This window comes from Petromyzon marinus, unplaced genomic scaffold (genome assembly GCF_048934315.1).
Source record: "Petromyzon marinus isolate PM22_M1 ecotype Great Lakes invasive population unplaced genomic scaffold, UKy_Petmar_22M1.pri1.0 PM_Scaffold_1, whole genome shotgun sequence".
Taxonomy (NCBI): Eukaryota; Metazoa; Chordata; class Hyperoartia; order Petromyzontiformes; family Petromyzontidae; genus Petromyzon; species Petromyzon marinus.
Genome location: NW_027423057.1, coordinates 1,051,338 through 1,077,500, shown reverse-complemented (window position 1 = coordinate 1,077,500; position 26,163 = coordinate 1,051,338). Strand labels below are relative to the sequence as shown.

The window sequence follows — 26,163 nt, the reverse complement described above, 5'->3', positions numbered from 1 at the left end:
TTTGTTGTTGTGACGTTATGACCCCATGCCCCCTACTGGCACATCTGTGATCAAAGAGCTTTATAGCGCATCGGATTCCTCCAGCACAGAATGAATACCGATTCTTATGATACCGGAATGAACACGTTTGAATTGAATCGCGTACTTTGCTTTAATAGAATAGTTGTGGAATCGATTCTTGTGGAATCTGTTCTCGTGGAATCGAATCATCGATATTAATTACAGAGATTCACCATCGATATTAATTACAGACATTAATCAACGACGTCGCTAGGAGCATCGTGGTGCCGCACTCAGAGTGCAAGCTCGTGGTTTGTTGCTGCTTGCTGCTGCATCTTCGTCTGGGCTCGTGTCTCTTATTCAGCGCGGTTGGCTGCGTACGGTGCGAAAGAAGTTCACGTCTTCTCGCGCGGAGACACGTGCCACACGCCGGCTGATTGTAATTGAAAAACTATAAACTAAACTATTAAGATATATTTTTGTAGTGGTTGAACTTTACACGAACAACTTATGTCTTTCTTCAACCACTTCTTTATTTTCATCGTTAACACGTTCTCCACACTCCACCGTATCCTGGACACCACGGCTCGCTCGCCGTGCTTCGCCCGTCTCGCTCACCACCTTGGTTCCCAGTATCACGTCGCTTTTCTCCGCACACACACACGTCTTCAACTCTATTCCTACGCTCTCTCCACTGCTGGCTATCCTCCTCAGCTCCTCCGCTATACAGCGTCGTCGTACACAGCGAAACCCAATCTCACTTCTCTGTCTCCGCACACCTCGTCTCCAGCTCCTCTATTACTACGCTCTCTCCACTGCTAACTGCTCCGTCTTCTTCAGCTTCACTACGCTCTCTCCACTGCTAACTGCTCCGTCTTCTTCAGCTTCACTACGCTCTCTCCACTGCTAACTGCTCCGTCTTCTTCAGCTTCGCTATCACTATGCTCAGTGCACTGCTAACTGCTTCGTCTTGCTTCAGCTTCGCTATCACCATGCTCCAACTCTCTTCTAAACTCTGTTTCCGAACTCCACGTCTTCACCGCACAGCTCCCAACTCCAATCTCTTCCTCTCTCTCTTTCTCCCCCCAATTTATCCCCATTCTCATTTTCGTTAAGTAATTGGTCCACGTGCCTCCGCACGCCTCGCATCTTCAACCACCTGCCTTTTTCCAGACACCTCGACACCTCCTCGGCCGCAGCAACAGCACCAACCAATCACAGCCCTTCTGGCTTAATTGGCTCGACCGTTACCTCATCACCACAGCCTCTTCACCTGGCTGTCCTAACACGACCCCACTGTTTCCGCCGTCTCCTCAGGCTGACCCCAGATAAACCCCACACTTCTAGATTTAAAGCTTTCGTGACTGCAAGGATCCATACTGTTTGGTTCTATTCGGTAAAGTCACGTAAAAAACAACAACAAATAAAAAAAATTCACGACGTTTCGGCCACAACACAAGTGGCCTTCATCAGATGAAGGGACCAGACTGTCTAGAGGACAGCGCTGGAGTGAACACAGCCAAGCTCAGACTGCGACCTTTAAGCTGAGTGAGAGGAAGCAGAGCGCCTTGACAAAGGAATTACCATAAAAATTAGCATTTAATTGGCGGACTTAGCATGATGAGCATTGTACGGGGGGGGGGGGGGGGGGCATGTGCAGACCTGCGAGGGGGGGAGGGGGGGGTTTACATATTGATGGTGTGAAAAGGGAATTTAAGCAGCTGCAAAAGTTTGGGATACCACTACTTGAAAAAATATACTGTACCATTGAAAATTAGTTTAATGTTTGGTTTGATTCAGAACATCTTTCCAATGGTTGCTTAATTTGAAACCATCCTCTCGGTTGAAATTGTGTGTGTTTGTAAATCTGAATTGCCTCGTGAACAAATCTCTGATAAAAACCCGTGGGTTTGCAAAGAACCTTGGTATCGGATAAAATTACATCGTAATCACCCACAGTGTTGTAACAGTGATCAGCTACGACAGAAGATTTCGTTCTGCCGTGTTTCAAATCTGATTTGTGCTCGCGAATTCGGTTAGAGACAAGTCGTTTCGTCTCCCCGATATAGCAGTCACCACAGGTGCAGGTGAATTTGTAAACTCCGGGGTACTGTAAGTCAGGAATGACATCCTTCACGAATCAAACCAAACATTAAACTAATTTTCAACGGTACAGTATATTTTTTCAAGTAGTGGTATCCCAAACTTTCGCAGCTGCTTAAATTCCCTTTTCACACCATCAATATGCAAACTCCCCCCCTCCCCCCTCGCAGGTCTGCACATGCCCCCCCCCTGTACATTGTTCATCATGCTAAGTCCGCCAATTAAATGCAAATTTTTATGCTAATTCCTTCGTCAAGGCGCTCTGCTTCCTCTCACACAGCTTAAAGGTCGCAGTCTGAACTTGGCTGTGTTCACTCCATCGCTGTCCTCTAGACAGTCTGGTCCCTTCACCTGATGACTTTACCAAATAGAACCAAACAGTATGGATCCTTGCAGTCACGAAAGCTTTAAATCTAGAATTGATAACCTCTACGGGGAGGGCTTTCACCTATCTGTTAGAGCTTTTAACAGACAACGGGACAAGAAGTCACAGCTCATCGAGACGCTGACCTTCCTCAAAAGATGCCGCGATCACAAGGTAATACCCATCGCTTTCACACTCACTTCTGCTGCTGTATCTTCTCCGAATTCTAAACAGATTCTGTTTAAGACCAGCCTATCTTTAATCTCAGAGAGGATAAGGCTACTTCAATTTGAACTCGATACTTTAGACAGGACTCTCCTACAAGCTCATTTAATGTTAACAGAAAAAATGTCACCTTCTGATTGGAATCACGTAGACAACATGACTGCTTCTTCTGCTGATTCACTGTCAGTCAAATGTAAATCTAACCTGATTTCTAAATTCAACCACCTATCAAAGAAGAACCCAGTTCCACATATAACAAAACTAGACGTCAACAAAATCGTCATTAATCAGAGTAGCACCCCGATTTCGGACAATCTGAAAACAGTACTGGCTAGAGGGCTGAATTTTGCTGCCACCCCAAAACACATACCAGTAGATGATATCATCTCTCAGGTCGATGTAGCCCTCAAAGGCGTAGGACACATCCAAGCAGACGTTGCGAGAGCTGCAATAGCCACTATTCTTAAGAATGCTAAGAAACCCATTAGTAACATCAGCAAAAATGAACGCTCTGAACTCGCGAATTAAAAAAACAGAAGTGATTTAGTCATCCTCTCAGCCGATAAAGGCAACGCTACTGTAAATATGGCTAAAGATTCATACAACAACAAAATCCAGAATCTGCTCAACGATGGAAGTTACTCAAAAATCAAAAATAACCCTACTAATAGCCTAGCGATAAAAAACCAACAAGATCATCATAAGTTCGACCTCCCTAATCGACCCAACTAAACGTCCCTCCCTAAAACCTTCTGCTGCAAGACCCCCTAGATTCTATGGTCTTCCCAAGATTCATAAAGAAGGCACCCCACTACGACCCATCGTATCCACGATCAACTCCCCTACCTATAGACTAGCCCGTTTTCTGTCAGATACCTTGCTGTCTTATACTGGCAAGACCGCCTCAGCAGTACTTAACTCAGCACAATTGGTCTCTATGGTCAAAGACGTTGTACTGTCCCCTGACCATATCCTTGTCAGCTTCGATGTGGTCTCTTTGTTCACCAAGGTCCCAGACCTGATACCATTGAAATAATTGAAAATTTGGTCCAATATGGACTAGACCCCGATACACCTGCACTGGTTAGGCACTGCCTCAACGATAACCTACTTTACTTGAATGGCTCCTTCTATAAACAAAATGAGGGTACCCCCATGGGATCCCCCTTGTCACCAGTGATAGCCAATATTTTCATGGAGAAATTTGAATCAGACGCCATCCAGACTTCCACCCTCAGACCTTCCCTGTGGATGAGATATGTAGACGACACTTTCCTCATTTGGCCACATGGCCTCCCGGCTTTGAACCTTTTCCTAGACCACATTAATTCCAGACACCCCGCCATCAAATTCACCATGGAAGTGGAGAAAGATTGCAAGCTGCTATTCTTGGATGTTCTGTTTGAGAGGAGACCTGATGGCTCATTGGGACATTCTGTCTACAGGAAACCCACCCACACAGATTCCTACTTGAAACCTGATTCCCATCACCACCCGATGCAAAAGAATTATCTCATCAAAACGTTATACCACAGGGCTCATTGCATTTCGGACCAACACCACCTGACCAGTGAATTAAAACATGTACATCTGACCCTAAAAAGGAATGGATACTCTGATCTGTACCATCTGCCAAGCTGTTTCTCCCTCCATACAAAAACAACCACTTGATACTCCAATCAAAACCATCACACTACCATATCTAGCAGGTGTTACTAAAAAGATCTCCAAAATTCTAAGCAAACACAAGATCCTGGTCCGGTTCAATACAGTACACAAAATCCGTGACCTGATCCCTTCCGTGAAGGATGTCATTCCTGACTTACGGTACCCCGGAGTTTACAAATTGACCTGCACCTGTGGTGACTGCTATATCGGGGAGACGAAACGACATGTCTCTGACCGAATTCGCGAGCACAAATCAGATTTGAAACACGGCAGAAAGAATTCTTCTGCCGTAGCTGATCACTGTTACAACACTGTGGGTGATCACGATATAATGTTCTCCGATACCAAGGTTCTTTGCAAACCCACGGGTTTTTATCAGACATTTGTTAACGAGGCAATTCAGATTTACAAATACAGACACAATTTCAACTGAGAGGATGGTTTCAAATTAAGCAACCATTGGAAAGATCTTCTGAATCAACCCAAACATTAAACTAATTTTCAATGGTACAGTATATTTTTTCAAGTAGTGGTATCCCAAACTTTCGCAGCTGCTTAAATTCCTTTTCACACCATCAATATGTAAACTCCTCCCCTCGCAGGTCTTCACATGCTCCCCCCCTGTACATTATTCATCATGCTAAGTCCGCCAATTAAATGCAAATTTTTATGCTAATTCCTTTGTCAAGGTGTTCTGCGTCCTCTCACACAGCTTAAAGGTCGCAGTCTGAGCTTGGCTGTGTTCACTCCAGCGCTGTCCTCTAGACAGTCTGGTCCCTTCACCTGATGAAGGCCACTTGTGTTGTAGCCGAAACGTCGTGATTTTTTTCATTTTTTGTTGTTTTTTACGTGACTTTACCAAATAGAACCAAACAGTATAAACCCCACACTGGCCGTGTGATCAATACAATCACGCAGTTTCCCCAGCACACCTTCCTACTCCACTACATCTTTACCAGGTAAGTCCCCACTGAGCTATGTAGCTTTCTTTTTTTCAGAAGCCACCTGGCCATCACAAATGATAGCCCAAGGGTGATTGTTACATTGGGGAAACGAAACGATATATCTTGAACCGTGTCCGTGAGCACAAGGCAGATCTGAAACATGGCAGAACCAATATCTCTGCCATAGCTGACCATTGTTATAACGCTGTGGGCTCGCATGATATTGTTTTTTTCCGAGACCAAGGTGCTCTGCAAACCTTCGGGCTACTAGCAAAGGTTTGTTCATGAAGCCATCCAGATGTATAAACACAGACATATCTTCAACCGAGAAAATTGATTCAAATTGAGCAATCATTGGAAAGATGTTATTAACCAGGTAAAACCTTAACTGCTTCATGGTGTTGCCTTCACTTTCCGCATCTCCAATTTCTTAAGCTTCCCACTCCCCTCCCCATACCCCCCCCCCTCTTTCTCTCCTCCCTGGCTCCTCCCCCCTTCTCTTACCTATATAGTCTCTTGCTTACAGCAGCTCTTTTGCCCACTTCAGCAATTGTTTCTTGCTGTGGTTTGTCCCACCTGATGATGGACGCTTGTGTTGTGCCCGAAGCATCGTGATTTAATTTATTTTATATTTTATGCCTATGTGACTTTACCGAAAGAACCAAAGAGTATAGCCCAAGGGAGTTTGTGTAGGTGGGAGCGGTGGTGTAGCACAGTAGGGGGCACAGGTGGTGCATCGGCCAGTCATCTCAGTCAAGCAACCAATGGCAACCTGGGTCTGTCTGTCTGTGACCTCCTGCTGCCAGCGGGCGTTCGACGCTTCATGTGGCCTTAACCTGCACGTAGCCTGGCACGAGCGCCGTGGTGACATCACCACTTCGTGGCGAATGGCGGTTGTTGTTTATGGTCGTCTCACGGTTAGCGCTACGCTGCACTACGAACCCAGCGACCCGAGTTCAATTCCCGCTCACGGCCAACACTGGTGACGATTCCGTTCCTGGGCCTCCCCTTGGTCGACTCAGCCTCAAATGAGTACCTGGTGCATTGTGTAAACATCGCCACTGGGGAGATAAAGGCGGACGGATGTGGTGCTGGCCACACACCCCCCTTCGTGTATCAAAGGTGCTGCTCGTTAACAGCACTTGCACCCGACAGTCCTGTCGAAGGCTACATGGGGGATCTTTGTCTTTGTTTGGTGGTGCAGCTGAGCAGGCGCAACTGCACAGCGAGTACCTCTACCGCAAGGCGCACGAGGCCAAGAAGATTTTCATGGAGGAGAAGGCACGGCTCAAGAGGGCGCTCGATGGTAACGGGCAGCGAGAAGGATCTAGAGATGGGCTCACGACGACAAGACGGACGAGAGACAGCGAGACAGACTAGAGACGGATCTAGAGACAATGAGACACGCAAGATGGACTAAGATGGGACAAGACGGTCTGACAATACAGGCGAGAAGAAAACCGCGCTTGGAAAGTGTTTCCGAATGAATCCATGCGTGCGCATGATTTTCCTTCCTTGTTAATTCTCCTCCGCCCGACCCACACCCACTGCCCCCCCTCCCCCGTCCCCTGACGTCGTCACCGTAGAAAACCTGGTGCTGCCTATGGACCTGCGGTGGGAGGCGCTTGAACTCCAGAAGGCCGTGGAGTTCGACGACCAGAGAGGGGAGGGTGAGCTCACATCCCTCACCATCGGGTCTCCTCGCATCTCTCTCTCTCTTCCTTCCTGCGAGACTCTCGAGGCAGGGGGATAAGCGTCGCGCGTCTCCGCCCGCTAGACACGCCGAGTCGGCGCGCATCCACGGCTCGTCGTCGGTCCTTCCTGCCAAGCGGTGGCACCGTGTTTTGCCGCAGAGGTTCGCGGTTCGAGAACGGCGGGCCCTCAACCCCCCCCCCCCCCCCACCGGTTTAATGGGTTTAATGCCGCAGTTGCGTTGACCGTAAATACCGCACGGCGATTGCTTCCCAAGTGGACTTTGAAAAATCCCGTGGCGTGAACGCGGAAAAGAGTCCGCCGTGTGTGTGTGGTGGCTGGCGTAAATTTTGGTCGAATGTCGAATGAAGGCGGTGGTCACCACATCACGTGTACTTCTGGAGCGGTCTTCCTTCTGGAGCAGCCTTCCTTACAATATTAGGAAGCCATTGGAGCTTTGCACTTTTAAATCATCGACTAGATTGACAAACTCATTTCTTGAGAACTGCTTTTTGTGGTTAGTTTGTCACACTTCCGATTACCACGGTTGGCTATGTGCTGTAACAAAGAGGTTTAACATACACTGACCCACTCATTCACTCACTCATCATCTTACTCAATTTACCCACTCAACCGCCATATCAATCACCTACTCTTGCAATTGGGACTCTTCCAGGTCTCATTAGTGCTCAGCTGGCTACACAAAATCAACGCGATCACTGCAGAGTGATATTCTAAAACATTCCTGGTCGCTCCTTCCATCCACCCATACACACACCTTCACTCACCCGCACGGGGAAGTATGACAAATGATCACCTACCCTCTCTGTCCCCCCTGCCCCATCTACCCCCTCTCTCTATCCACACCCCCCCCCCCCCGTGTCAGTAGGAGTGAGCAGCCACATGGATGACGAGTACCGCTGAGCCGGCGTGAAGGACCCACACATCATGGTGACGACCTCTCGCGACCCCGGCTCCCTCCTCAAGCAGTTCATCAAGATGCGGGCACGGGGTCACAGGGGCTACAGGGTTTGGGGTCACATGAGGGATGTGGGTCCCCGTGTATTGCGTGTGTACAAACGCGCAAAGACAGAGGTCCCCCATATAACCTTAACAGGCTCTTGGGGCAGGTGCTGTTTGCGAGGGTTTGGGTGGCCAGCATCACGACTGGCCGCCTTTATCTCTCTAGTGATGATGTTTACACACAGCACTAGGTACTCATTTGAGGCTGAGTCGATCTAGGGGAGGCCCAGGACCAGTTCAGATAATCGCCACTGGTGTTGGCTATAAACAGAAATCAACCTCGGATTACCAGGTTTGTGGGGCAGCATGCTAACTGCTAAATTATCGCACACACACACATGTTCTCTATCGGCTTTAGAATCAGTTCCTTGCACCTCACACGAGCCGTGTCGACCAATCATCGGGCTTGTGCAGTGTGAGACAACTCGCATCCGTTGAGTTAACCTGAAGAAATCTAGTTATTGGTGAAAGGTGGAGGCTGTGTGGGGAGGTGGGGGGTCGTCAGTGGTGGAGCGTTGGACACTTTGGTTTGGTGCATGCAGCTTTTGTCAACTTCATTCCTCGCGATTCAGTCCGCCTTTATCCTATGATCGATCCTTTCCATTGATCGAAAAATGTATCTACTGTAGCACTGTACGCACGGTCGGTGGTCACGGGAAAGATGTACCATTGGGGGCACCACTGTGGCGAGATGTTAACTTCCTCACGTGGTATACAGGAGATCGTAGGTTCAATCCTGACCCTGATGCCTGCTGTATATTTGGAGCTGCGTGTCTCTCTTTTTGACGAGTCGCGTGGATTTCTGTCCAGGTCTTCCTGTTTTTCCCTCTGCATTTAGAATCAACGTCCGTTTAAGAGTATTTGGCTGCTATAAATTTCCACATGACGATAAGCCACTTAGTTGAGCTATGATTTGTGGCCAGGTCGCTTCTGGAAAAGAGCTGCATAGCTCAGTGGGCCTTACCTGGTAAAATAAAAATAGTAAAGTTTTTCCAATGGCGCATCCCAGTTGTGCCAACACGGGGTTTGGCAACCGCGTATACCGGTACGGCTCGGCTTCCGCAATGGAAAAAACAAACAACACAACCCGAGTCGGATGCAGTGGGGGGGGCGGGGAGGTGGGGGGGGCGAAAGCAGCGTGGCCGGGACGGACGCCGGTGGGAAGAGCTGACTCGGCGTGTGACCACTTGCTGTCATGTTACCACACCACCCTCCCACCACCACCGCAGGAGATGAAGCTGATCCTGCCGAACGCTCAGCCGATGAACCGCGGAGGCCACAAGCTGGAGGCGCTGGTGCGGGCGTGCTGCGCCAACACCGTCACCGACTTCATCATCCTGCATGAGCACCGCGGTATGCCAGGCACGCGCACGCACCGCAGTCGACAAAGCTCCCCCGTGTAGCCTTTAACAGGCTGTCAGGGCAAGTGCTGTTTGTCGAGTGACCTACGAAGGCCGGCAGAGCACACAGCGGGGTGGGTGGTGTGGTCATTACCGCATCTGGCCCCTTTTGTCTCCCCACTGTCGATGCTTGGACACACCGGAAATCGAAGTCAGGTCACCGGATTTGTAGTGTAATGAGATAGCCACTCCGCTCCCGCTCCCCGGTGTGATGCATGGTGTGACGTGTGTGATGCGGTGCAACAGACAGGGGATGGAGGTGTATTTAACTGTGTGTACGATGTGCGGTGTGTAGTATGATGCTGCAGACGGGGGATTGCGGTGTCTTAACTGTCTGTGCAGTGTTATGTGGTGTGATGCCGCAGATGGTATGGCAGTGTGTCTAACTCTCTAGTACACTGTCTGTGTGACACCTGTGGTGTGTCTAACTCTCCGGCGTGCTGTCCATGTGACACGTGGTACGATGCCACAGACGGGATAGTGATGTGCCACCTGCCGCTGGGCCCCACGGCGTACTTGACGCTGTCTAGCGTGGTGATGCTGCACGACATCCGGACGTGGACACGATGTCCAAGGCATTGCCACACCTCGTGATGCACAACTTCACGTCACGACTCGGAAAGAGGGTGCGTGCGGGTACCGTGCCAGTCTCACCCACATCTTCCTCGCCAATCCCCCAAGCACAAGATCCCTCGTATAGCCTATAACCCTTTCTCATTTCCATGATGTACATATACGTCATCGAAACGGAACCGTAAGAAAAACTCAAGTATGTCTTCTGAACCCTGAAGACATACCGAGGCTCCCATAAGGCCATGCGGGAGGGCGTGTGACATAGTTTTGTTCCATACAGTGCCGGTCGTGTTACTATGGTTCTCTGCGGTGAGGGCAATGTATTTTTAAAACAGCAGAGCTACACCTCTATAAATAAAATAAACGCCGAGCCGCTCGCGCGTACCGAGATTCAGCGGTGAACGTGACACCTACCACCCGGCAATTTGCAGATGTCTCGGAATGGGAAAGAGTGAGCAGACTTTTGGGCCAGGTACTGTGTGTCCGCCTGTATATTCGGAGTTTGCATGTTCTCCTCCTGGTCACTTTGATTTTTCTCCGGGTCCTCCGGGTTTTTCCCTACACATTTAGAAACTTGAATTTCGAGTATTTGGCTGCTAAACATTTTTTTGTGAAAAAGAGCTACATAGCTCAGTGGTAAAATAAAAATAGTTTCGTTTTACTTTAGTTTTTGAGTAACGGGACAGAGTTTTTATTTAACGCCATCTCTGAAGCTGAAGGCGCGTAATGTTGTTCATTTGTTAATGCATACGCTGTATTAAACAGGGCGGCCGCTGGCCTCTAACTGGCAAACGTCTGCGAGGACGCTTAATGAGAGTCCAGCGCAGTCCGTGTAACTTGCCGCATCCCCTCCCGTGACTTCTGTGCCCCCCCCCCCCCTCCCAACAGGCACAACGTCTACAAGCGCGACGGCAAGGACATCGAGTTGAAGGAGGTGGGACCGTGATTCGAGATGGAGCGCAAGTCTGCCTGACACATTGTTACTCGTCTCCACTTTACACCCCTGCAGAGGCGGTGGAAATTCCACATTCCTTGTGGACTTCCCTACGAAGTGGTTGTAAATTTTATCGACCCCTGAGAGGATGATGGGCTGAATGTAAGAGTCTAGCCTCGGGCTAGGTGGCCCGCGGGTGACTTGTAGAGCGGATCGGAACTTGAGTCGGTGGGGTCGCTGCTCTGGTCGCATTCGCTGTACCGTGACCCGACTCGCATTCCCCCACCCCGGATGCGATGTGTAAATTCAAAGATGATCGGACGTAATGCTGGCCACCCACACCCACCCCTTGGTGTGCCGTGCTGGCTTTCCTACATGCTAACACACGAACAGCGCTTTTCCCACGCCGTCTGTTAAAGGCTGCATGGGGGGGATCTTTGCTTTTGTGTGTCGCGCAGTCTACGAGATTAAACTGGGCACGCTGGACAACGCGGCCACCGCCGAGGTGGAGTGGCCTTGGCGACCGTACATGAACACGGCGAAGAAGAGGAAGTTCCTGAGCGTGGAGTGAGGGAGTGGGGCGACTTCCCCCCCCCCACGGGCCTGGGGGGAGGGGCATTGGGGGGGGTTTGTCCCTGCAAAGCCGGAGTTGGAGTCGAACCTCGCGGCGCTCTCCGCCGAGGCTCGAGACGTTGAGGAGAGGTCGCCGCGTGGATAGGGCACTGCGTGAATCGCTGTTCCAACCCTCGTCACACACGCGCATCATACGCGTCACACACACATTGCGGATGTACATTTATCAAACACAAACATGCACATCGTCGCATGCGTCGCACACAGAAGCACACAATTGCACAAAAAGACAAAGGTACTCCGTATCGCCGTTAACAGATTGCTGGGGCAAGTGCTGTTAACGGGTAGCACCTATGATGGCCGGCATGGCACAGAAGTGGTTGTGTGGCCAGCCCCACGTCTGGCTGCCTTTGTCCTCCCCAGTTTTGCGATGTTAAACACACCACACCATGTACTCAGATGGCTGAGTTCGTAGTGCGCTAACTGCTGCACCACCGCTCCCCAAACGGTGTACATACACACGTACACAAAACGAAACATTAACATTTATTTAAGTAACAAAAAAGAAAATACCAAGTCAGGCAGATGGAGAAAGTCGCGTGTCGCCGTGCACAGCACCGCTCTCGTAGCTACTCACCTAGGGTGGGAGCTCTTGGCTTCAATGCCACCCGGGATGTTTAGATGTGAAAACCTGCCATAAATAATATTTTTGGGAAGTCACAAGCGCCTTAAGTTGCATCTCATCTCGACCATTTTAATGGGCACCCCCCCCCCCCCGTAGCTGTCCCCCTGTGGACAAAATAAAGTAACAAAACTAATCTATTTTTATTTAACCAGGTAAGGCCCACTCAGCTGTATAGCTCTCTTTCAGGAACGACCGGGCCACAAATGAAAGCGCTATAAAGTGGCTTGTCACGCAGAAATATATAGCAGCCAAATACTTTTAAACGCATGTTTCTAAATGTGGAGGGAAAAACCGAAGGACCCAGAGAGAAATCCACGCGGTCACGGGGAGAACATGCAAACTCCAGATGTACAGGCGTCGGGATTTAACCCACGACCTCTATACCAGGCGAGGCCCCAAGGTGAATCAGCACTTGGCCTGCGAGCGGGTATTATTAGTCTGTCAGTAGGGGGTAATGATTCCGGATTTCAGTCTCAATTGAAACTGAAATCTGGAACACTTTTGTCATGTTTTGCTCGTCTAAGTGTGTTCATAAAATACAAGTTTGGTCATTGAGAGAGTTATAAATGTCCTATACGCATTTCATGTTTATTGTGTTTATTGTATTTAATGTATGAAGAAAATAAAATTTTGTATATGCTACAGTATGTTTCACACGTTATTCAGTGACACTGCATATGACGGGCAATGTTTGGGGCAATCGGCCTTCAACATGGAAAATAGATCGAGGCCAAATGACCCGTGGCCACCGCCACTTCAACCGTGGCCCCACCACTTCAACCGTGGCCCCATTGGCACGTTGATGTGTGGCTCTGCCTTCACCTGTGGTGAGAATGAGGCCAGAAAAATTACAGGAGGCCGACTCCATATGAGTCTGTCACGCTCTGGATCTCGCTAATGGGACGTCGGATGAAAATAAAACATGGAAGCGACAAGTTTCTTCTCTGGCGAGGACATTCCCACAAGATTGCCGCCTTTCCCAATTAATGGAATTTAATGCCCCAACATCACCCTGATCCAAACCAGCGGGAGCTGAAATCTTCCAGAAGGTTCAGGATTTATTGGTACAATCGTTCGGATGTTGGTGTCCGCATGGACTTGCATTTTAAACCCCCGGTCCGCTTGACGTCTTTTAAACAATACCTGTGGTCGGGTCTGCTCCCCCACTTTTCTATCCCCTGCTGTTTTTTTTTATAACCGGTGTAGTATATGTTGACGGTGTGTGATCACATCGTGATGTTACCGGGCCCTCGAATTGCCTCAAGAAATGAATAAACAACACCTGTCGCTTTGCTGTTGTGATGTCACCACGAGGCGCCGAATGACGGTGGGACGGCGTCGTCGCACTCGTCGAGTGGACAAGGGCTCCGTGAAATGACGGTGCGGATTGCGCCAAGCGTATAGAGGTCGCCGATTGCGCGCCCCTGTGGCTCGACCACTCGTGGGTCCACCTCAAAGTTCCTGTGCCCATTTGAACCTCATTGCCTGCGATGATGCTGCTGCTGCCATGGAAGAACACACGTGGCGCCCTCTTGTCTCTACATGTTGTCTTTCACGTCCCATCGCAGTTTTCAGGTCACTTGATGTTTACAGCCTCCGGTAAGGAGGCAGTGAGGTTCAGCCGCTCGATTTTTCTTCCTTTAGTGCACAGTACCGTACACGGATACGGGCACAGTACGACACCGTAGCTTTATTGATTGTTCAACGAAAAAGACCATCCCTCGCCCAATCTAGTTACCTATACGATGTAATATATCGCGAGACATTTGTTAACGTAAAAAAAATGGAACTGTAATGCTGAAAATTATACTCCATGAAACTCGGGGTTTTATGGAGTATCTGAGGGCTTCTCAACGCTTCATGCCTCGCCCCCACTGATGCCCTCTTCTCCCCACTCCTACTACTGACGATTGTATGTAGGGTGTGTAGGCATTTACTTCCGACTGTTGTATGTAGGGTGTGTAGGGTGGTGGTGGTGGTGGGAGTAAATGAGATTTAAAACTGGGTGCTCAACTTGAACTCACCACCACTCACATCATGTATGCACTCATCCGCCATCTCGCTCACTGACCCTGTGTTTCCGTGTTGATGGTGTGAGTCCCTATTGATGCTGTGAGTCTGTTTATCGTGTGAGTCTGTTGATGCTGTGAGTCTGTGTTGATCGTGGGAGTCTGTGTTGATCATGTGAGTCTGTGTTGATGCTGTGAGTCCGTGTTGATGGCTCGGGGGCACGGTACAGAAGGGCAGTACAACTGTAGAGTAATAGTTGTTGTCCAGCAGCGGCAACTGCGGTGGACGGGGAGTACACACGCCAATGAGCCTCACGCGGGTTTGTCAGCAGGGCGGAGGCACTGGGGCAAGGATCACAGAGACCCTGTCTGGAAGACCCTGGAACCCGCTCGTGGGTTGGAGAAGGGAGGCGCGGCCAGGGCGGAGCCAGGCCGCGCCGAGTCGGATAAAAGTAGCGGAGAGCGAGAGCTCGTGGTTGCAGGTTCTGGGAAGTGGAGTCGTCTCGTTGGCACTGTCTTTGCCGACTTGGTCGCTGCCGTCTTCACTAGATAATTGGGCGGCCGGATAGTTGTTGGCTGTCTCGGTCGATGCCGTCAGTGTAACATGGTGAGGGTTGTGTCTAAGCTAGGCTATTTGACTTGGGAGAAGCGAGGGCGAGTCTGTGAACCTGATGGTGTTAAATAAGGAAGGTGCGGAAGGTACGGGAGAGGATGAGGAAGATCGTGGGATGGATGGGGGAGGATGAGAAGATAGTGGGAGGGACGGGGGAGGAAGGAAGTGGTAGGGATGGGAGAGAAAGAAGGAGATAGCGGGGGGGGGGACGGGAGAGGAAGAGGGAGATAGTGGGAGGGAAGGGGGCGGAAGAGGGAGATAGTGGCAGGAAAGGGGAATGAAGAGGGAGATAGTTGGAGCGACTGAGGAAGTAGAGGGAGATAGTGGGAGTTATTTGGGAGGATTAGGCAGATCGGTTAGAGTAAGAAGGTGATAGTGGGAAGGAAGGGGAAGGAAGAGGGAGAGAATGCGAGGGATTGGAGATGCAGAGGGAGATAGTGGGAAGGATGGGGGAAGAAAAGGGAGATAGTGCGAGGGACGGGAGAAGAGGGAGATAGTAGAGCCAAGTGGGAGGAAGAGGGAGATAGTGGAAGGTACTGGGGAGGAAGTGGGAGATGGTGGGAGGGACGAGGGAGGAAGAGGGAGATGGTGGGACGGATTGGAGAGGTAGATAGTGGGAGGGACGCGGGAAGAAGAGGGAGATAATAGCAGGGACGAGAGAGGAAGAGGGAGATAGCCACTGATGTTCGCCGTGGCCAGAAATTTAAACTCGGTTCACAAAGTTCATGGTGTAGTGGGTGTTGAGGTGGCATATCCTGGCTGGCCAGGAGAAGGCAGTACAGCAAGTGGGATAAGCACCATCTCTGTCTGCATGGGATAGAGGGTTGCCCCCTTGCACGAGTGGGTTTTCTCTAAGTACTCCTGTATCCCCTCACGTTTATGAACGCTCAGTAATTGCCCAATTGAATTATTGCTATGCACCGCGACGTTCGTTTTGCTATGTCATGTGATCAGAATTGGGCGCCACGGTGGCGAGATGTTAACTATTTTGTAGGGTATCCAGGAGGTCGTGTATTAAATGCTTACCCTGACACCTTTGTATTTGGAGTTTGTATGTTATCTCCCCGTGGTCGCGTGTATTTTTCTCCGGATCCTCCGCGTTTTCCCTCCACATTTATTAACACATTTTTAGAGTATTTGGCTACTAATGTCCACGTAATAAGCCAATTTGTTGAGCTGTAATTGACAAGGCAATGGCCCACCTGTTGATTTGCTCCATGAGGAACTTTTAGGGGGCTCGGGACCGTGGCGCCAAGAAGACCAGCTATTGGACCATGGAGGCACCGAAGGGGGCGGTGTCTCCCCCACACGTAACGCTCGCTATCTGGTCGATAAAAACGTATCAATAGGGTCACAGAGCTTGGGCAATCGTTGGTGCCAGCTTACCAAGTGGCTTCCTTCCTGATTGTCTGTGGTTCCTCGCACCTCTAAGGCCTGCTTGATCACGTTATACGTATAAATATTGTTGTTATCAAGTTCTAAGTGTAAATAATAATTGTTATTACTCGCCTGTTCTAAACATACGCCTGTTGTTATCGTTCGCCTGTTATCATTCGCCTGTTTTCATTTGCCTGTTATCATTCGCCTGTTTTAATTGGCCTGTTATAATTTGCCTGTTGTTTTCTACCAAGTAATAAGTATAGTTATTGTTGTTGTTATCATTCGCCTGGTGTTAGTGGTGCACGTCTCAAATCCAGCACTGGGGAAGGCAGCGAGGGTTCGTAAATCACCGCACAATGATGTTGTGAAATCCTCTTCCCGTGGGCGTCGAGGTGCATAACCTGCCTCGCCAGGAGAAGGCAGTACAGCAAGTGGACTCATCGCCATCGTCACCTGTACGGTTTAAAATGCTGCCCCTTCACACACGTGGCTTTTCTCTGGGTGCTCCGATTTCCCCCACTTGTACAAACACTCGTTATTAATTAGCCAATAATGCCTCCATACAGAGTACCGTAGAGCCTGGACAATCGTTGGTGCTGGCTCACCACGTGGCTTCCTTCCTGCATGTCTGTGGCTCCTCACGCCTCTTGAGTCGTTCTTGTGAGCGCTATATAGCTTTAAATAATAACTACAAATACTCGCCAGAAGGTGGTGACGCAAGCCTGCGATCCAGCACTGTAGAAGGCAGCAAGGGTTGGTGGATCACACAGTAAATATTGTGAAACCCCCTTCTCGTGGACATTGAGGTGCCTTCTCCTGGCTGGCCAGGAGAAAGCATCTGACTGGCCAGGAGAAGGCATTATAGCAAGTGGGATCATCGCCATCGTCACCTGTACGGTTTAAAATGCTGCCCCTTCACATACGTTTGTTTTCTCCGGGTGCTCCGGTTTCCCCCCACTTGTGTAAGCATTCGTTATTCATTGATTGAAAACATCTTACAATAAAAACCAAATTCAGGACCTTACTATGACTCAGCGTGGCTTTCCTGGAGTAAGTCTAATTATTATTATAAAGAATTACAGGGGCTGTATGATGACACGACTAGAGAGCTGGCTTGCACTGCGGGGAGCTTAATAGTCAACTTGGATTCCGCACCCCTCAATGCCCTTTTTAAGTTCAGTTTGTGCACTTAAGACTCGCACAAACAACCATACTCAGAGAACCATAGATTCCCACTCAGACCCAGAACCAGAAACCCATAGACTCCAACAGAGACCCATACATTCCTTCAGACACTCAGACTCATACGGCGACCCTATATACTGACACAGGGATCCATAGACTCAGACAGAGACCCATACACTCACAGAGGCCCACAAACTCAGAAATCCATAGACTCGCACAGAGGTCAATAGAATTTAAATCTGAATATTTATTTACAATGGATGAATCCGATGAGCTACAAAGATCTGTTTTCACAGCCGTCCAATCGGGCAGGTCAGAACATAACAAAAAAATACAAAAAATGACAGGAAAGACAAACTGTTCAAAAATAAACAAATTAAACTAAACTATTTTAATCTTATTTGAAGCTTTCGTGAATGCAGGAATCCATACTCTTTGGTTCTTTCGGTAAAGTCACGTAGGTATAAATTAAATAAAATTAAACAAATCACGACGTTTCGATCGCAACACAAGCGATATTTTCAGGTGGGACAACCACAGCAAGAAAATGCTGAAGTCGGCGGGAGAGCTGCCTTGGCAAGAGGTTATACAGGTATGAGATGGGGGAGGAGGCAAGGGGGAGAGAGAGAGGGGAGGGTGTGGGGTAGGGAGAGGAAGGGGGGCCGCGTGAGCGCTAGGAGAAGAGGACGTGAGGCTGGGGTGGGGGGGACGTGGGCGGGGCTAGCAGTAATCGGCAGGTAATGATGGAAACAACAACACAAGTTAAGGCATTACCTGGTTGATAACATCCTTCCAGTGATTGTTTAATTTGTATCCATCTTCTCGATTGCAGTTTTGTCCTTGGCCTCGGAAAATAACAATATCATGCGAGCCCACAGCGTTATAACAATGGCCACTACAGCAGAGGTATTGGTTCTGCCATGTTTCAGATCCGCCTTGTGTTCGCGAACACGGTCCGAGACGTGTCGTTTTATTTCTCCAACGTAACTGCGGCCGAAGTTACAACTCAGTTTGTAGACTCCAGGGTATAGACAAAACTTCAACCGAGAATATGGATACAAATTAAACAATCACTGGAAGGATGCTATCAACCAGGTAATGCCTTAACTTGTGTTGTTGTTTCCATCATTACCTGCCGGTTTTACTGCTGCCCCGCCCATGTCCCCCCACCAGCCTAACGTCCTCTTCCCCTAGCGCTTACGTGCCCCCCCCCTCTTCCTACCCCACACCCCTCCCCTTTTCTCTCTGTCCCCTTGCCTCTTCCCCCCTCTCTTAACTATATAACCTCTTGCCATGGCAGCTCTCCCGCCGACTTCAGCATTTCTTGCTGTGGTTGTCCCACCTGATGAAGATCGCTTGTGTTGCGATCAAAACGTCGCGATTTGTTTTATTTTATTTCTACCTACGTGACTTTACCGAAAGAACCAAAGAGTATGGATCCCTGCAGTCACGAAAACTTCAAATCTACTTTTAACACCCATACCCTCTAAAGAACTAACCCTCAAGACACCTAACCCTTAAAACACCTATATCCCTAAAACGCTAACCCTCTAAACACATAACACTCTAAGCCCCTAACCCTCTAAACCCATAATAAATATATTTTCGGGTTAGATCGTGTAAATATAAATGTGTCGTTAAACCAGACACCACCCGACACAGCCAATTAGTAAAGTTTGTCATGACAATAAAAAGTGCCATTAAGTGTTGGAGAGCAATCCAAAACACCTTTAGTATAAATAATATTAGTTGTCAAAGTCTTGGTGTTAAACCCTCTAAACTCCCAAATCCCAAAACCCCTAACCCTCTAAACCGCTAAACCCCATTACCCTATAAACCCCTAACCCTCAAAACCCCCATATCTCTAAACCCCTAAACACATACAATTATAACCTCCTCAACTCCTAACCATCTAAACCATTCAACCTCTAACAATCGAAACGCATACATCTCTAAACACCTAACTCTCTAAACCCCCAACCCTCTAACCCCAAAATCTTCTAAACTCTAACATTCTAAACACCTAATCCTCTAAACGACCTTACCCTTAAAACCCTAACTGTCTAAAAACCTCTCCCTCGAAAACCCCACCCATAAACCCCCAAAACTCTAACTGTCTAAACCACAAACCCTCTAAACTCCGCAACCCCTAAAACCGTAACCCTCTCGGCACCTAACCTGCTAAACCCCTCACCCTCTAAACTCCTACACCACTAATAGCCCAATCCTCTAAACACCGAACACTATAAAGCCCTTTAACCTTAAAACCCTAACCCTCTAAACCCCTAACCCTTGAATCCCCTCAAGCGCTAACACTCTCAACCCCTAAACCCTCGAAGTCTATAAACCACGAAACCCCTTATCCCCGAAACATCCCGAAACTTCTAAGCTCCTAACCCTCTAAACCACTTAACCTATAACAATTGAAACCCATAAACCCATTAAACAGCTACTTCTCTAAACCCATAACACTCTAAACCCCTTTATCCTTAAAACCCTCACCCTCTAACCCCCTAAACCTCTAAACCCCTAAACCCATAACCCTGTAAACCTCTAAACGGCTCAACTTATAATCCTCTAAATCTCTAACCCTCTAAACGCCTTTACCCATTAAATCAAATCCTTTCTAAACTCCTCACCCTTTGAAACCAGAACCCAAATACCCTGAAACCCCAAACCCCCTAACACTCTAAACCCCTTTACCATTAAAATCAGAATTCTCAAAAGCCCTAGATCTCTGCACCCCTAACCCTCTAAACACCAACCCTCTAAACACCTAACCCTTAAAATCATCAACCCCTAAAACGCTCAACCCCTAAACACCATAACCCTAGAAAACCCCAAAACATCGAAGATGCTTATCCCCTAAAAAACCCCAAAACCTCTAAACCCTTAACACGTAACCTTATAAACTCCTAGCCCTCTAAACCACTAACCCTTTAACAATCGAAACCCATAAACCTTCTAAACCTCAGGACACCAAACTCCTTACAATTATAACCCTATAAACCCATAACCTTCTAAACTGTACCCCTCTAAAACCCTAACCCTCTAAGCTAATCACCCTCTAAACCGCTAAACCTCTAAAACATTTTACCCTTAAAACCCTCAGCCTCTAAACCCCTAAACCTCTAAACCACACACCCTCTAAATACCTAACCCTCTAAAGCCCTAAACCCATCACCCTGTAAACCTCTAAACCCTTAACTTATAATCCTCTAAATCCCTAACCCTTTAAACCGATTTACCCATAAAACCCTATCCATCTAAACTCCTCACCTTTTGAAACCATAACCCAAATACAACAAAAAATCCCAAACCCCCTAACACTCTATACCCCTTTACTGTTAAAACCATAATTCTATAAACCCCTAGATCTCTCCACCCCTAATCCTTTAAACACCTAACCCTCAAAACCCTTAACCCTTTGTGTGGAGTGTGGTGTGTGGTGGTTGTCACGGGGTAGGTGGGTGCAGGGTGTGTGTGGAGTGTGGTGGGTGGTGGGTGTCACGGAGTGGGTGGGTGCAGGGGGTGTGTGGAGTGTGGTGGCTGGTGGGTGTCACGGGGTGGGTGCAGGGTGTGTGTGGAGTGTGGTTGGTGTCACAGGGTGGGTGGGTGCAGGGGGTGTGTGGAGGGTGGTTGGTGTCACAGGGTGAGTGGGTGCAGGGTGTGTGGAGTGTGGTGGGTGATGGGTGTCACGGGGTGGGTGGGTGCAGGGTGTGTGTGGAGTGTGGTGGGTGGTGGGTGTTATGGGGTGGGTGGGTACAGGGTGTGTGGTGGGTGATGGGTGCCACGGGGTGGGTGGGTGCAGGGTGTGTGGTGGGTGATGGGTGTCACGGGGTGGGTGGGTGCAGGTTGTGTGTGGAATGTGGTGGATGGTGGGTGTCACGGGGTGGATGGGTGCAGGGTGTGTGTGGTGTGTGATGGGTGGTTGGTGCCACGGGGTGGGTGGGTGCAGGGTGTGTGTGTGGAGTGTGGTGGGTGGCGGGTGTCACGGGGTGGGTGGGTGCAGGGTGTGTGTGGAGTGTGGTGGGTGTCACGGGGTGGGTGGGTACAGGGTGTGTGTGGTAGGTGTGGTGATAGTGGTCATGGATCAGACCGATCAACGACCACCACCATCTCTACTGTGCGGTGGACCGGCCACCACACAGCAGCACGCGTCGGAGGAGTGAGCGGATGACTCTCCCCATGCGGGCCAGGCCCCCTGGCTTCCTCTTCTCCTGCATCACCATCACTTGATCCTCTTTCCTTGTTTTCTCCTTCTCCTCCACCACCATCTCTTCCACAACGATCTCCTCCACCAGGGTGTCCTCCTCCTGCACCACCAGCTCCTCCACCAGTGTCTCCTCCTCCTGCACCACCAGCTCCTCCACCAGAGTCTCCTCCTCTGGCAAAACCAGCTCCTCCACTAAGGTCTCCTCCTGCAAAACCAGCTCCTCCACCAAGGTCTCCTCCTCCTGCAAAACCAGCTCCTCCACCAAGGTCTCCTCCTCCTGCACCACCAGTTCCTCCACCCGAGTCTCCTCCTCCTGCACCACCAGCTCCTCCACCAAGGCCTCCTCCTCCTGCAAAACCAGCTCCTCAACCAAGGTCTGCTCCTCCTGCACCACCAGCTCTTCCACCAGAGTCTCCTCCTCTTGCAGCACCAGCTCCTCCACCAGGGTCTCTTCCTCCTGCAACACCAGCTCCTCCACCAGGGTTTCCTCTTCCTCCACAACCTTCAGCCTCCCTTCAGAGGCCCAGGCGAGCGAAGAGAATGGGGGCAGCGCCGGCTCCGCTCTGTGAAGAGATGCGCACGACATTGTTCCAACTTACTGCTACAGCAGAGATCGCAGCCATCCCCTCCCCCACCATCGGGGGGGGCGGAGGGGGGGAGCTGGCGATGTCACAGTGGATGAAGGGTTACCTACATGGCAAAGATATGGCCACTTCATTATTTGTCCTCACCCAGAAAGCAATTATAAAAATACATCCGTATATAACCGAATGTACAGGTGAGATTTTAACTCTCCGTGTGTTAGTTTGTGGGCGGCAGGGCTGGAACTCACAGCCAAAGAGGGACCTGGGTTTGATGCCCATACTTGGGCCACTTTCTCCATGTGGGAGTTGTGACTTGCCCTGGGCCCCACACCTCTCTATGGACTGCCTAGAAAATTGGTCAGCAGAATGTGGGTTACCGTCGTTCAGCAGCTCCAAAGCACTGGACACGGCCAGGAGTAGCAGTGGTGGTGGCATTGCTGGTGGTGCTGGTGGCCGCGGTCCGGAGCCAGCTGTGATCCAGTGCCTGCACTGGCGTCATACGAGAATCCGGAACCCATCTGTTGAGAGACGCGTGGGAGACACACGCGCCACACGTAGTGAGAGAAGCGTGGTGAGAGCATTGAAGTTGCTTCCCTTCTCCTACAAGGTCAGGAATGCACGGCAGCAGCGGAAGCAGCAGGAACAGTGGCAATCCTCTGATGCCCAGTAGACTAAAAATGCCCCGAGCATCGCATTGGCCAGCAGCATCTTGCACGGACCTCCCCATCCTCCACAGAGGGCGATCTTGACACCGGTGGTACTGCACATCGGCAGTCCCACTCAGCTCCACATTTTCCTGGCGATCGGTGGAGAGTGATCGCCGATCAATTGGAGGGGGGGGGGGGGGATCCTCATTGGGAGGGGGTGGTGGGTGTGTCTTACCGCAGACAGAAGCTGACGAATTCCACAAACGCCGGGTCGTGGCTTTTGAGCACCCTTTCAAGTGGGAAGCTCCCCGGTACCCTTTTCTTGCCTGGGCACAACATCTTCCCTTGACGGTCTGCGGGAGCCATGCACAGCGGGACAGATGCAGTCACCAACCACCACGTCACCTACTTACCCACTTACCGACCCATCCATCAACCTACTCACCCACCCACCCACTCTTCCACCTACACAATCACTCACTCACCTACCCACCTACCCAATCACCGAACCACCCCCCACTCACCCGCCCACCCACTTACCCACTGACCAATTCGCCCACTTACCCTACAACCTACTTGCCCACACACCGACTTACCCACCCACTCACCGAAGGAATTTAAAATAAAAAGAGGCCATTCCCCCCCCCTCCCACCAAAAAAATAACAACAGCCGCAGGCCTCTTCTTAAAACTGAATCCGGTCCGTCACTCGCACCACCCTTTAACTCACCAAAAAACTGCCTTCTGTCGGGAGCTGAATTCACCATGTATCGTGGAGGCATTCCCAGAATCTGCACATGGTTGAGACAAAGACAAAGGTCACCCGTGTATCCTCGGCTGACTGTAGGGGCAAGTGCTGTTAGTATAGCGTAACAACAGCAGCAGCGCTTGTTGAGGGCAAGCATTATGGCACACAGAGACAGGGGGTGGTGGGCCACATTGACCCAGGTATTTTACACACTGCACTAGGTACTCATTTAAGGCTGGGTCTAACTAAGGGAGGCCCAGGACCGGTTCAGATAATCATCACTAGTGTGGGCCATGAGCGCAGCATGCTAACCGCTACACTACTGCTCCCCTCACACGTACAAGATGGACACGTGTACACTCATACACAACATACGACGGCCGCTATTTGCAAGATCACTAAGTGGCCACCTCCCCTCCTGCCACCCCCAAAACCCACGACTCCAAGGAAAGAGAGGGGCATCACGAGCGGATGGACGCCCAGTGGGAAATACCTCAATGCAGCGCGGGAGGTAATCTTTGTCACTGTCGGACTGAAATAATTGCCTGCCCGTCGCCAACTCCGCCACCGTGCAACCCAGCGCCCACATGTCTACGCCACAGGTCAAGCTGTAGCCCAAGTGCAGCTCTGGAGCCGAGTATTCCAGAGTCCCACCAACATTCATAGCTGCACACCAATCACAAGAACAACACATATATGTGTCTGTGTACTCACTGTTTCTTAAACAGCATCTTCATCACACACATGAACAGTCACATGTACAGACACGCAGATACTCACACATATACACAATCAGACAAACACCCACACGCAGACACTCACACACCCAGGAGAGGTCACTCACGTTGACTTTCCACAAAAAAGCTCGTGCCAAAATCCGTGACCCTCACAGTGCCGGTCACGGTGTCCTTGATGAGAACATTTTCCTGCAGGAGAAGGGGCAGAATGAATTCAAATGCAGAGGTTATGCCGATAACATTCAGCCAGCAGTGGAACGATCACGTACCACCACCTACGCTAAACAGGGGAACTAGACGAGGCGTAGTGCCGTCAACGAGCGTCAGTCAAGTGCAACATTTGATGTTTGTTGACAGCTATTACTGGGGGTTGCCCCTTTCAATTGCATCTAGAAAAGAGATTTGATTTGAGGCTCATGTTCAAAGCACTCTAAGGGACCATCGAAGTAAAGGAGGGCAGCTCTATTGACAACTGATCATGGTTCCTCTGACAGGAGAGTCGCATTGAGCTCACAGCTGCAAGAGTGCCCTTTAACGGGTTACGGACCAAAAGCTACACATGAGAGCTCGCGTATTCCATGACGCTATCCACCGCGCGTTTGTCTTCGGAAGTTTTCCATTCGCAGTGTGGAAGCCGACAACGGGCAGCTGTCAGGTCAAAATACACGTTTGGCACACTTAGGAAATAGTCTTTATTTGCTCCAGCTTCTGTCTCCGAAGGACTGGGGCAACGCTGTGATCAACGTTGCCAGTTTTGTCTATGGTGAGTCCCCAATACCGACACGACTCTACACTACAGTTTAATTTATACCGCATTATCTTCACCAGGGGTACAATGACCCTGCCTCCTTCCAGTTAGATGGAAACAGCGAACGCATAGACCTTGTGACTAATGTGGCCGGTTTTATCCGTGGAACGATTCCCTACTAACAATACGCCTCTGCAACAAAATCATACTGAATGCTGTGTCCACTCACTGGCTTGATGTCCGCGTGAACTATGTTCCTGGAAGAGATGTGGGACAGGAACATGAGGATTCCCCTGGTATAACTTTTCACCATTTCCATGTCCAACCGGAACCCCGATTCTCTCATCACATCATAAAGGCTCTCCCTGTGAGAGAGACAAAAGCAGAAACAACACCAACACAGTGTCAGTGTTATCTCCTTAAATGCTGTGCTGATTCTGCTAACAACAATCTTAATATTGTTCGTGCATGTTCACGACCAATATTCAGAGTCATAGTTCAGTGTAGGTTCAGGTCGTTGGTTTGTCGATAAACCAAATTAGTTGGCTCATTTGCCCACTTGACAACTTGATTTCATTGGCATTTTTGCCAGGTGGTAGAGGGTTATCCATGGAGAGAAGATAACAACTCCGCCTGGTAAGGTCGTGGGGTTTGATCCCGAACCTGACGCATGTACATTTGGAGTTTGCATGTTCTCCCTGTGATCATGTGGATTATTCTGTAGGTCCTCTGGTTTTCCCCTCCACATTTTGAATCGACATGCATTCATAGTATTTGGCTGCTATACATTTCCACGTGATAAGTTACTTTGTTAAGCTATCATTTGTGGGCAGGTCGCTTACAAAAAAATAACTAATAGGTCAGTGGACTTTTCCACGAAAACAAAAAAGTTTGTTTAGTTAATCAGTTAACCACGCTATTAGCGGAGGGAGGGGGAGATGGAACACGCGGTACATACTTCAACAGCTCCAGGACAAGGCAGTGGTGTCCCCTGAAATCAAAGCTGTTTAGGACTTTGATGACGTTGTAATCTTCATTGCTGTCCTCACTCTGAAGTTCCAGAGCTATCTGGAGCTCCATCCTCTGCAATGTTTCTTCCTTGGAGCTGCGCAG

At 49.6% G+C, this 26,163-nt stretch overlaps 1 protein-coding gene across 5 annotated transcripts in view; it reads left to right on the top strand.

Moving 5' to 3' along the window:
- LOC142922490 (U3 small nucleolar ribonucleoprotein IMP4-like) overlaps window positions 1–12,826 on the top strand; it is a 14,490-nt gene extending 1,664 nt beyond the window's left edge. The window contains exons 2-8 of one of the 5 annotated variants that reach the window (XR_012940088.1): window positions 6,509–6,610; window positions 6,891–6,974; window positions 7,886–7,947; window positions 9,249–9,372; window positions 9,892–10,045; window positions 10,881–10,926; window positions 11,385–12,826. Coding sequence is in view for 1 of the 5 variants with exons in the window: in XM_076063302.1 (XP_075919417.1) it covers window positions 7,945–7,947; window positions 9,249–9,372; window positions 9,892–10,013 (249 nt within the window). In the remaining 4 variants the exon portion in view is untranslated. Of the gene's footprint in view, window positions 1–6,508; window positions 6,611–6,890; window positions 6,975–7,018; window positions 7,160–7,885; window positions 7,948–9,248; window positions 9,373–9,891; window positions 10,046–10,880; window positions 11,081–11,384 lie in introns of those variants that run through there. The other 4 variants (XR_012940089.1, XR_012940090.1, XM_076063302.1 and 1 more) reach the window with 4 other exon arrangements.
- Window positions 12,827–26,163: the final 13,337 nt, after the last annotated feature.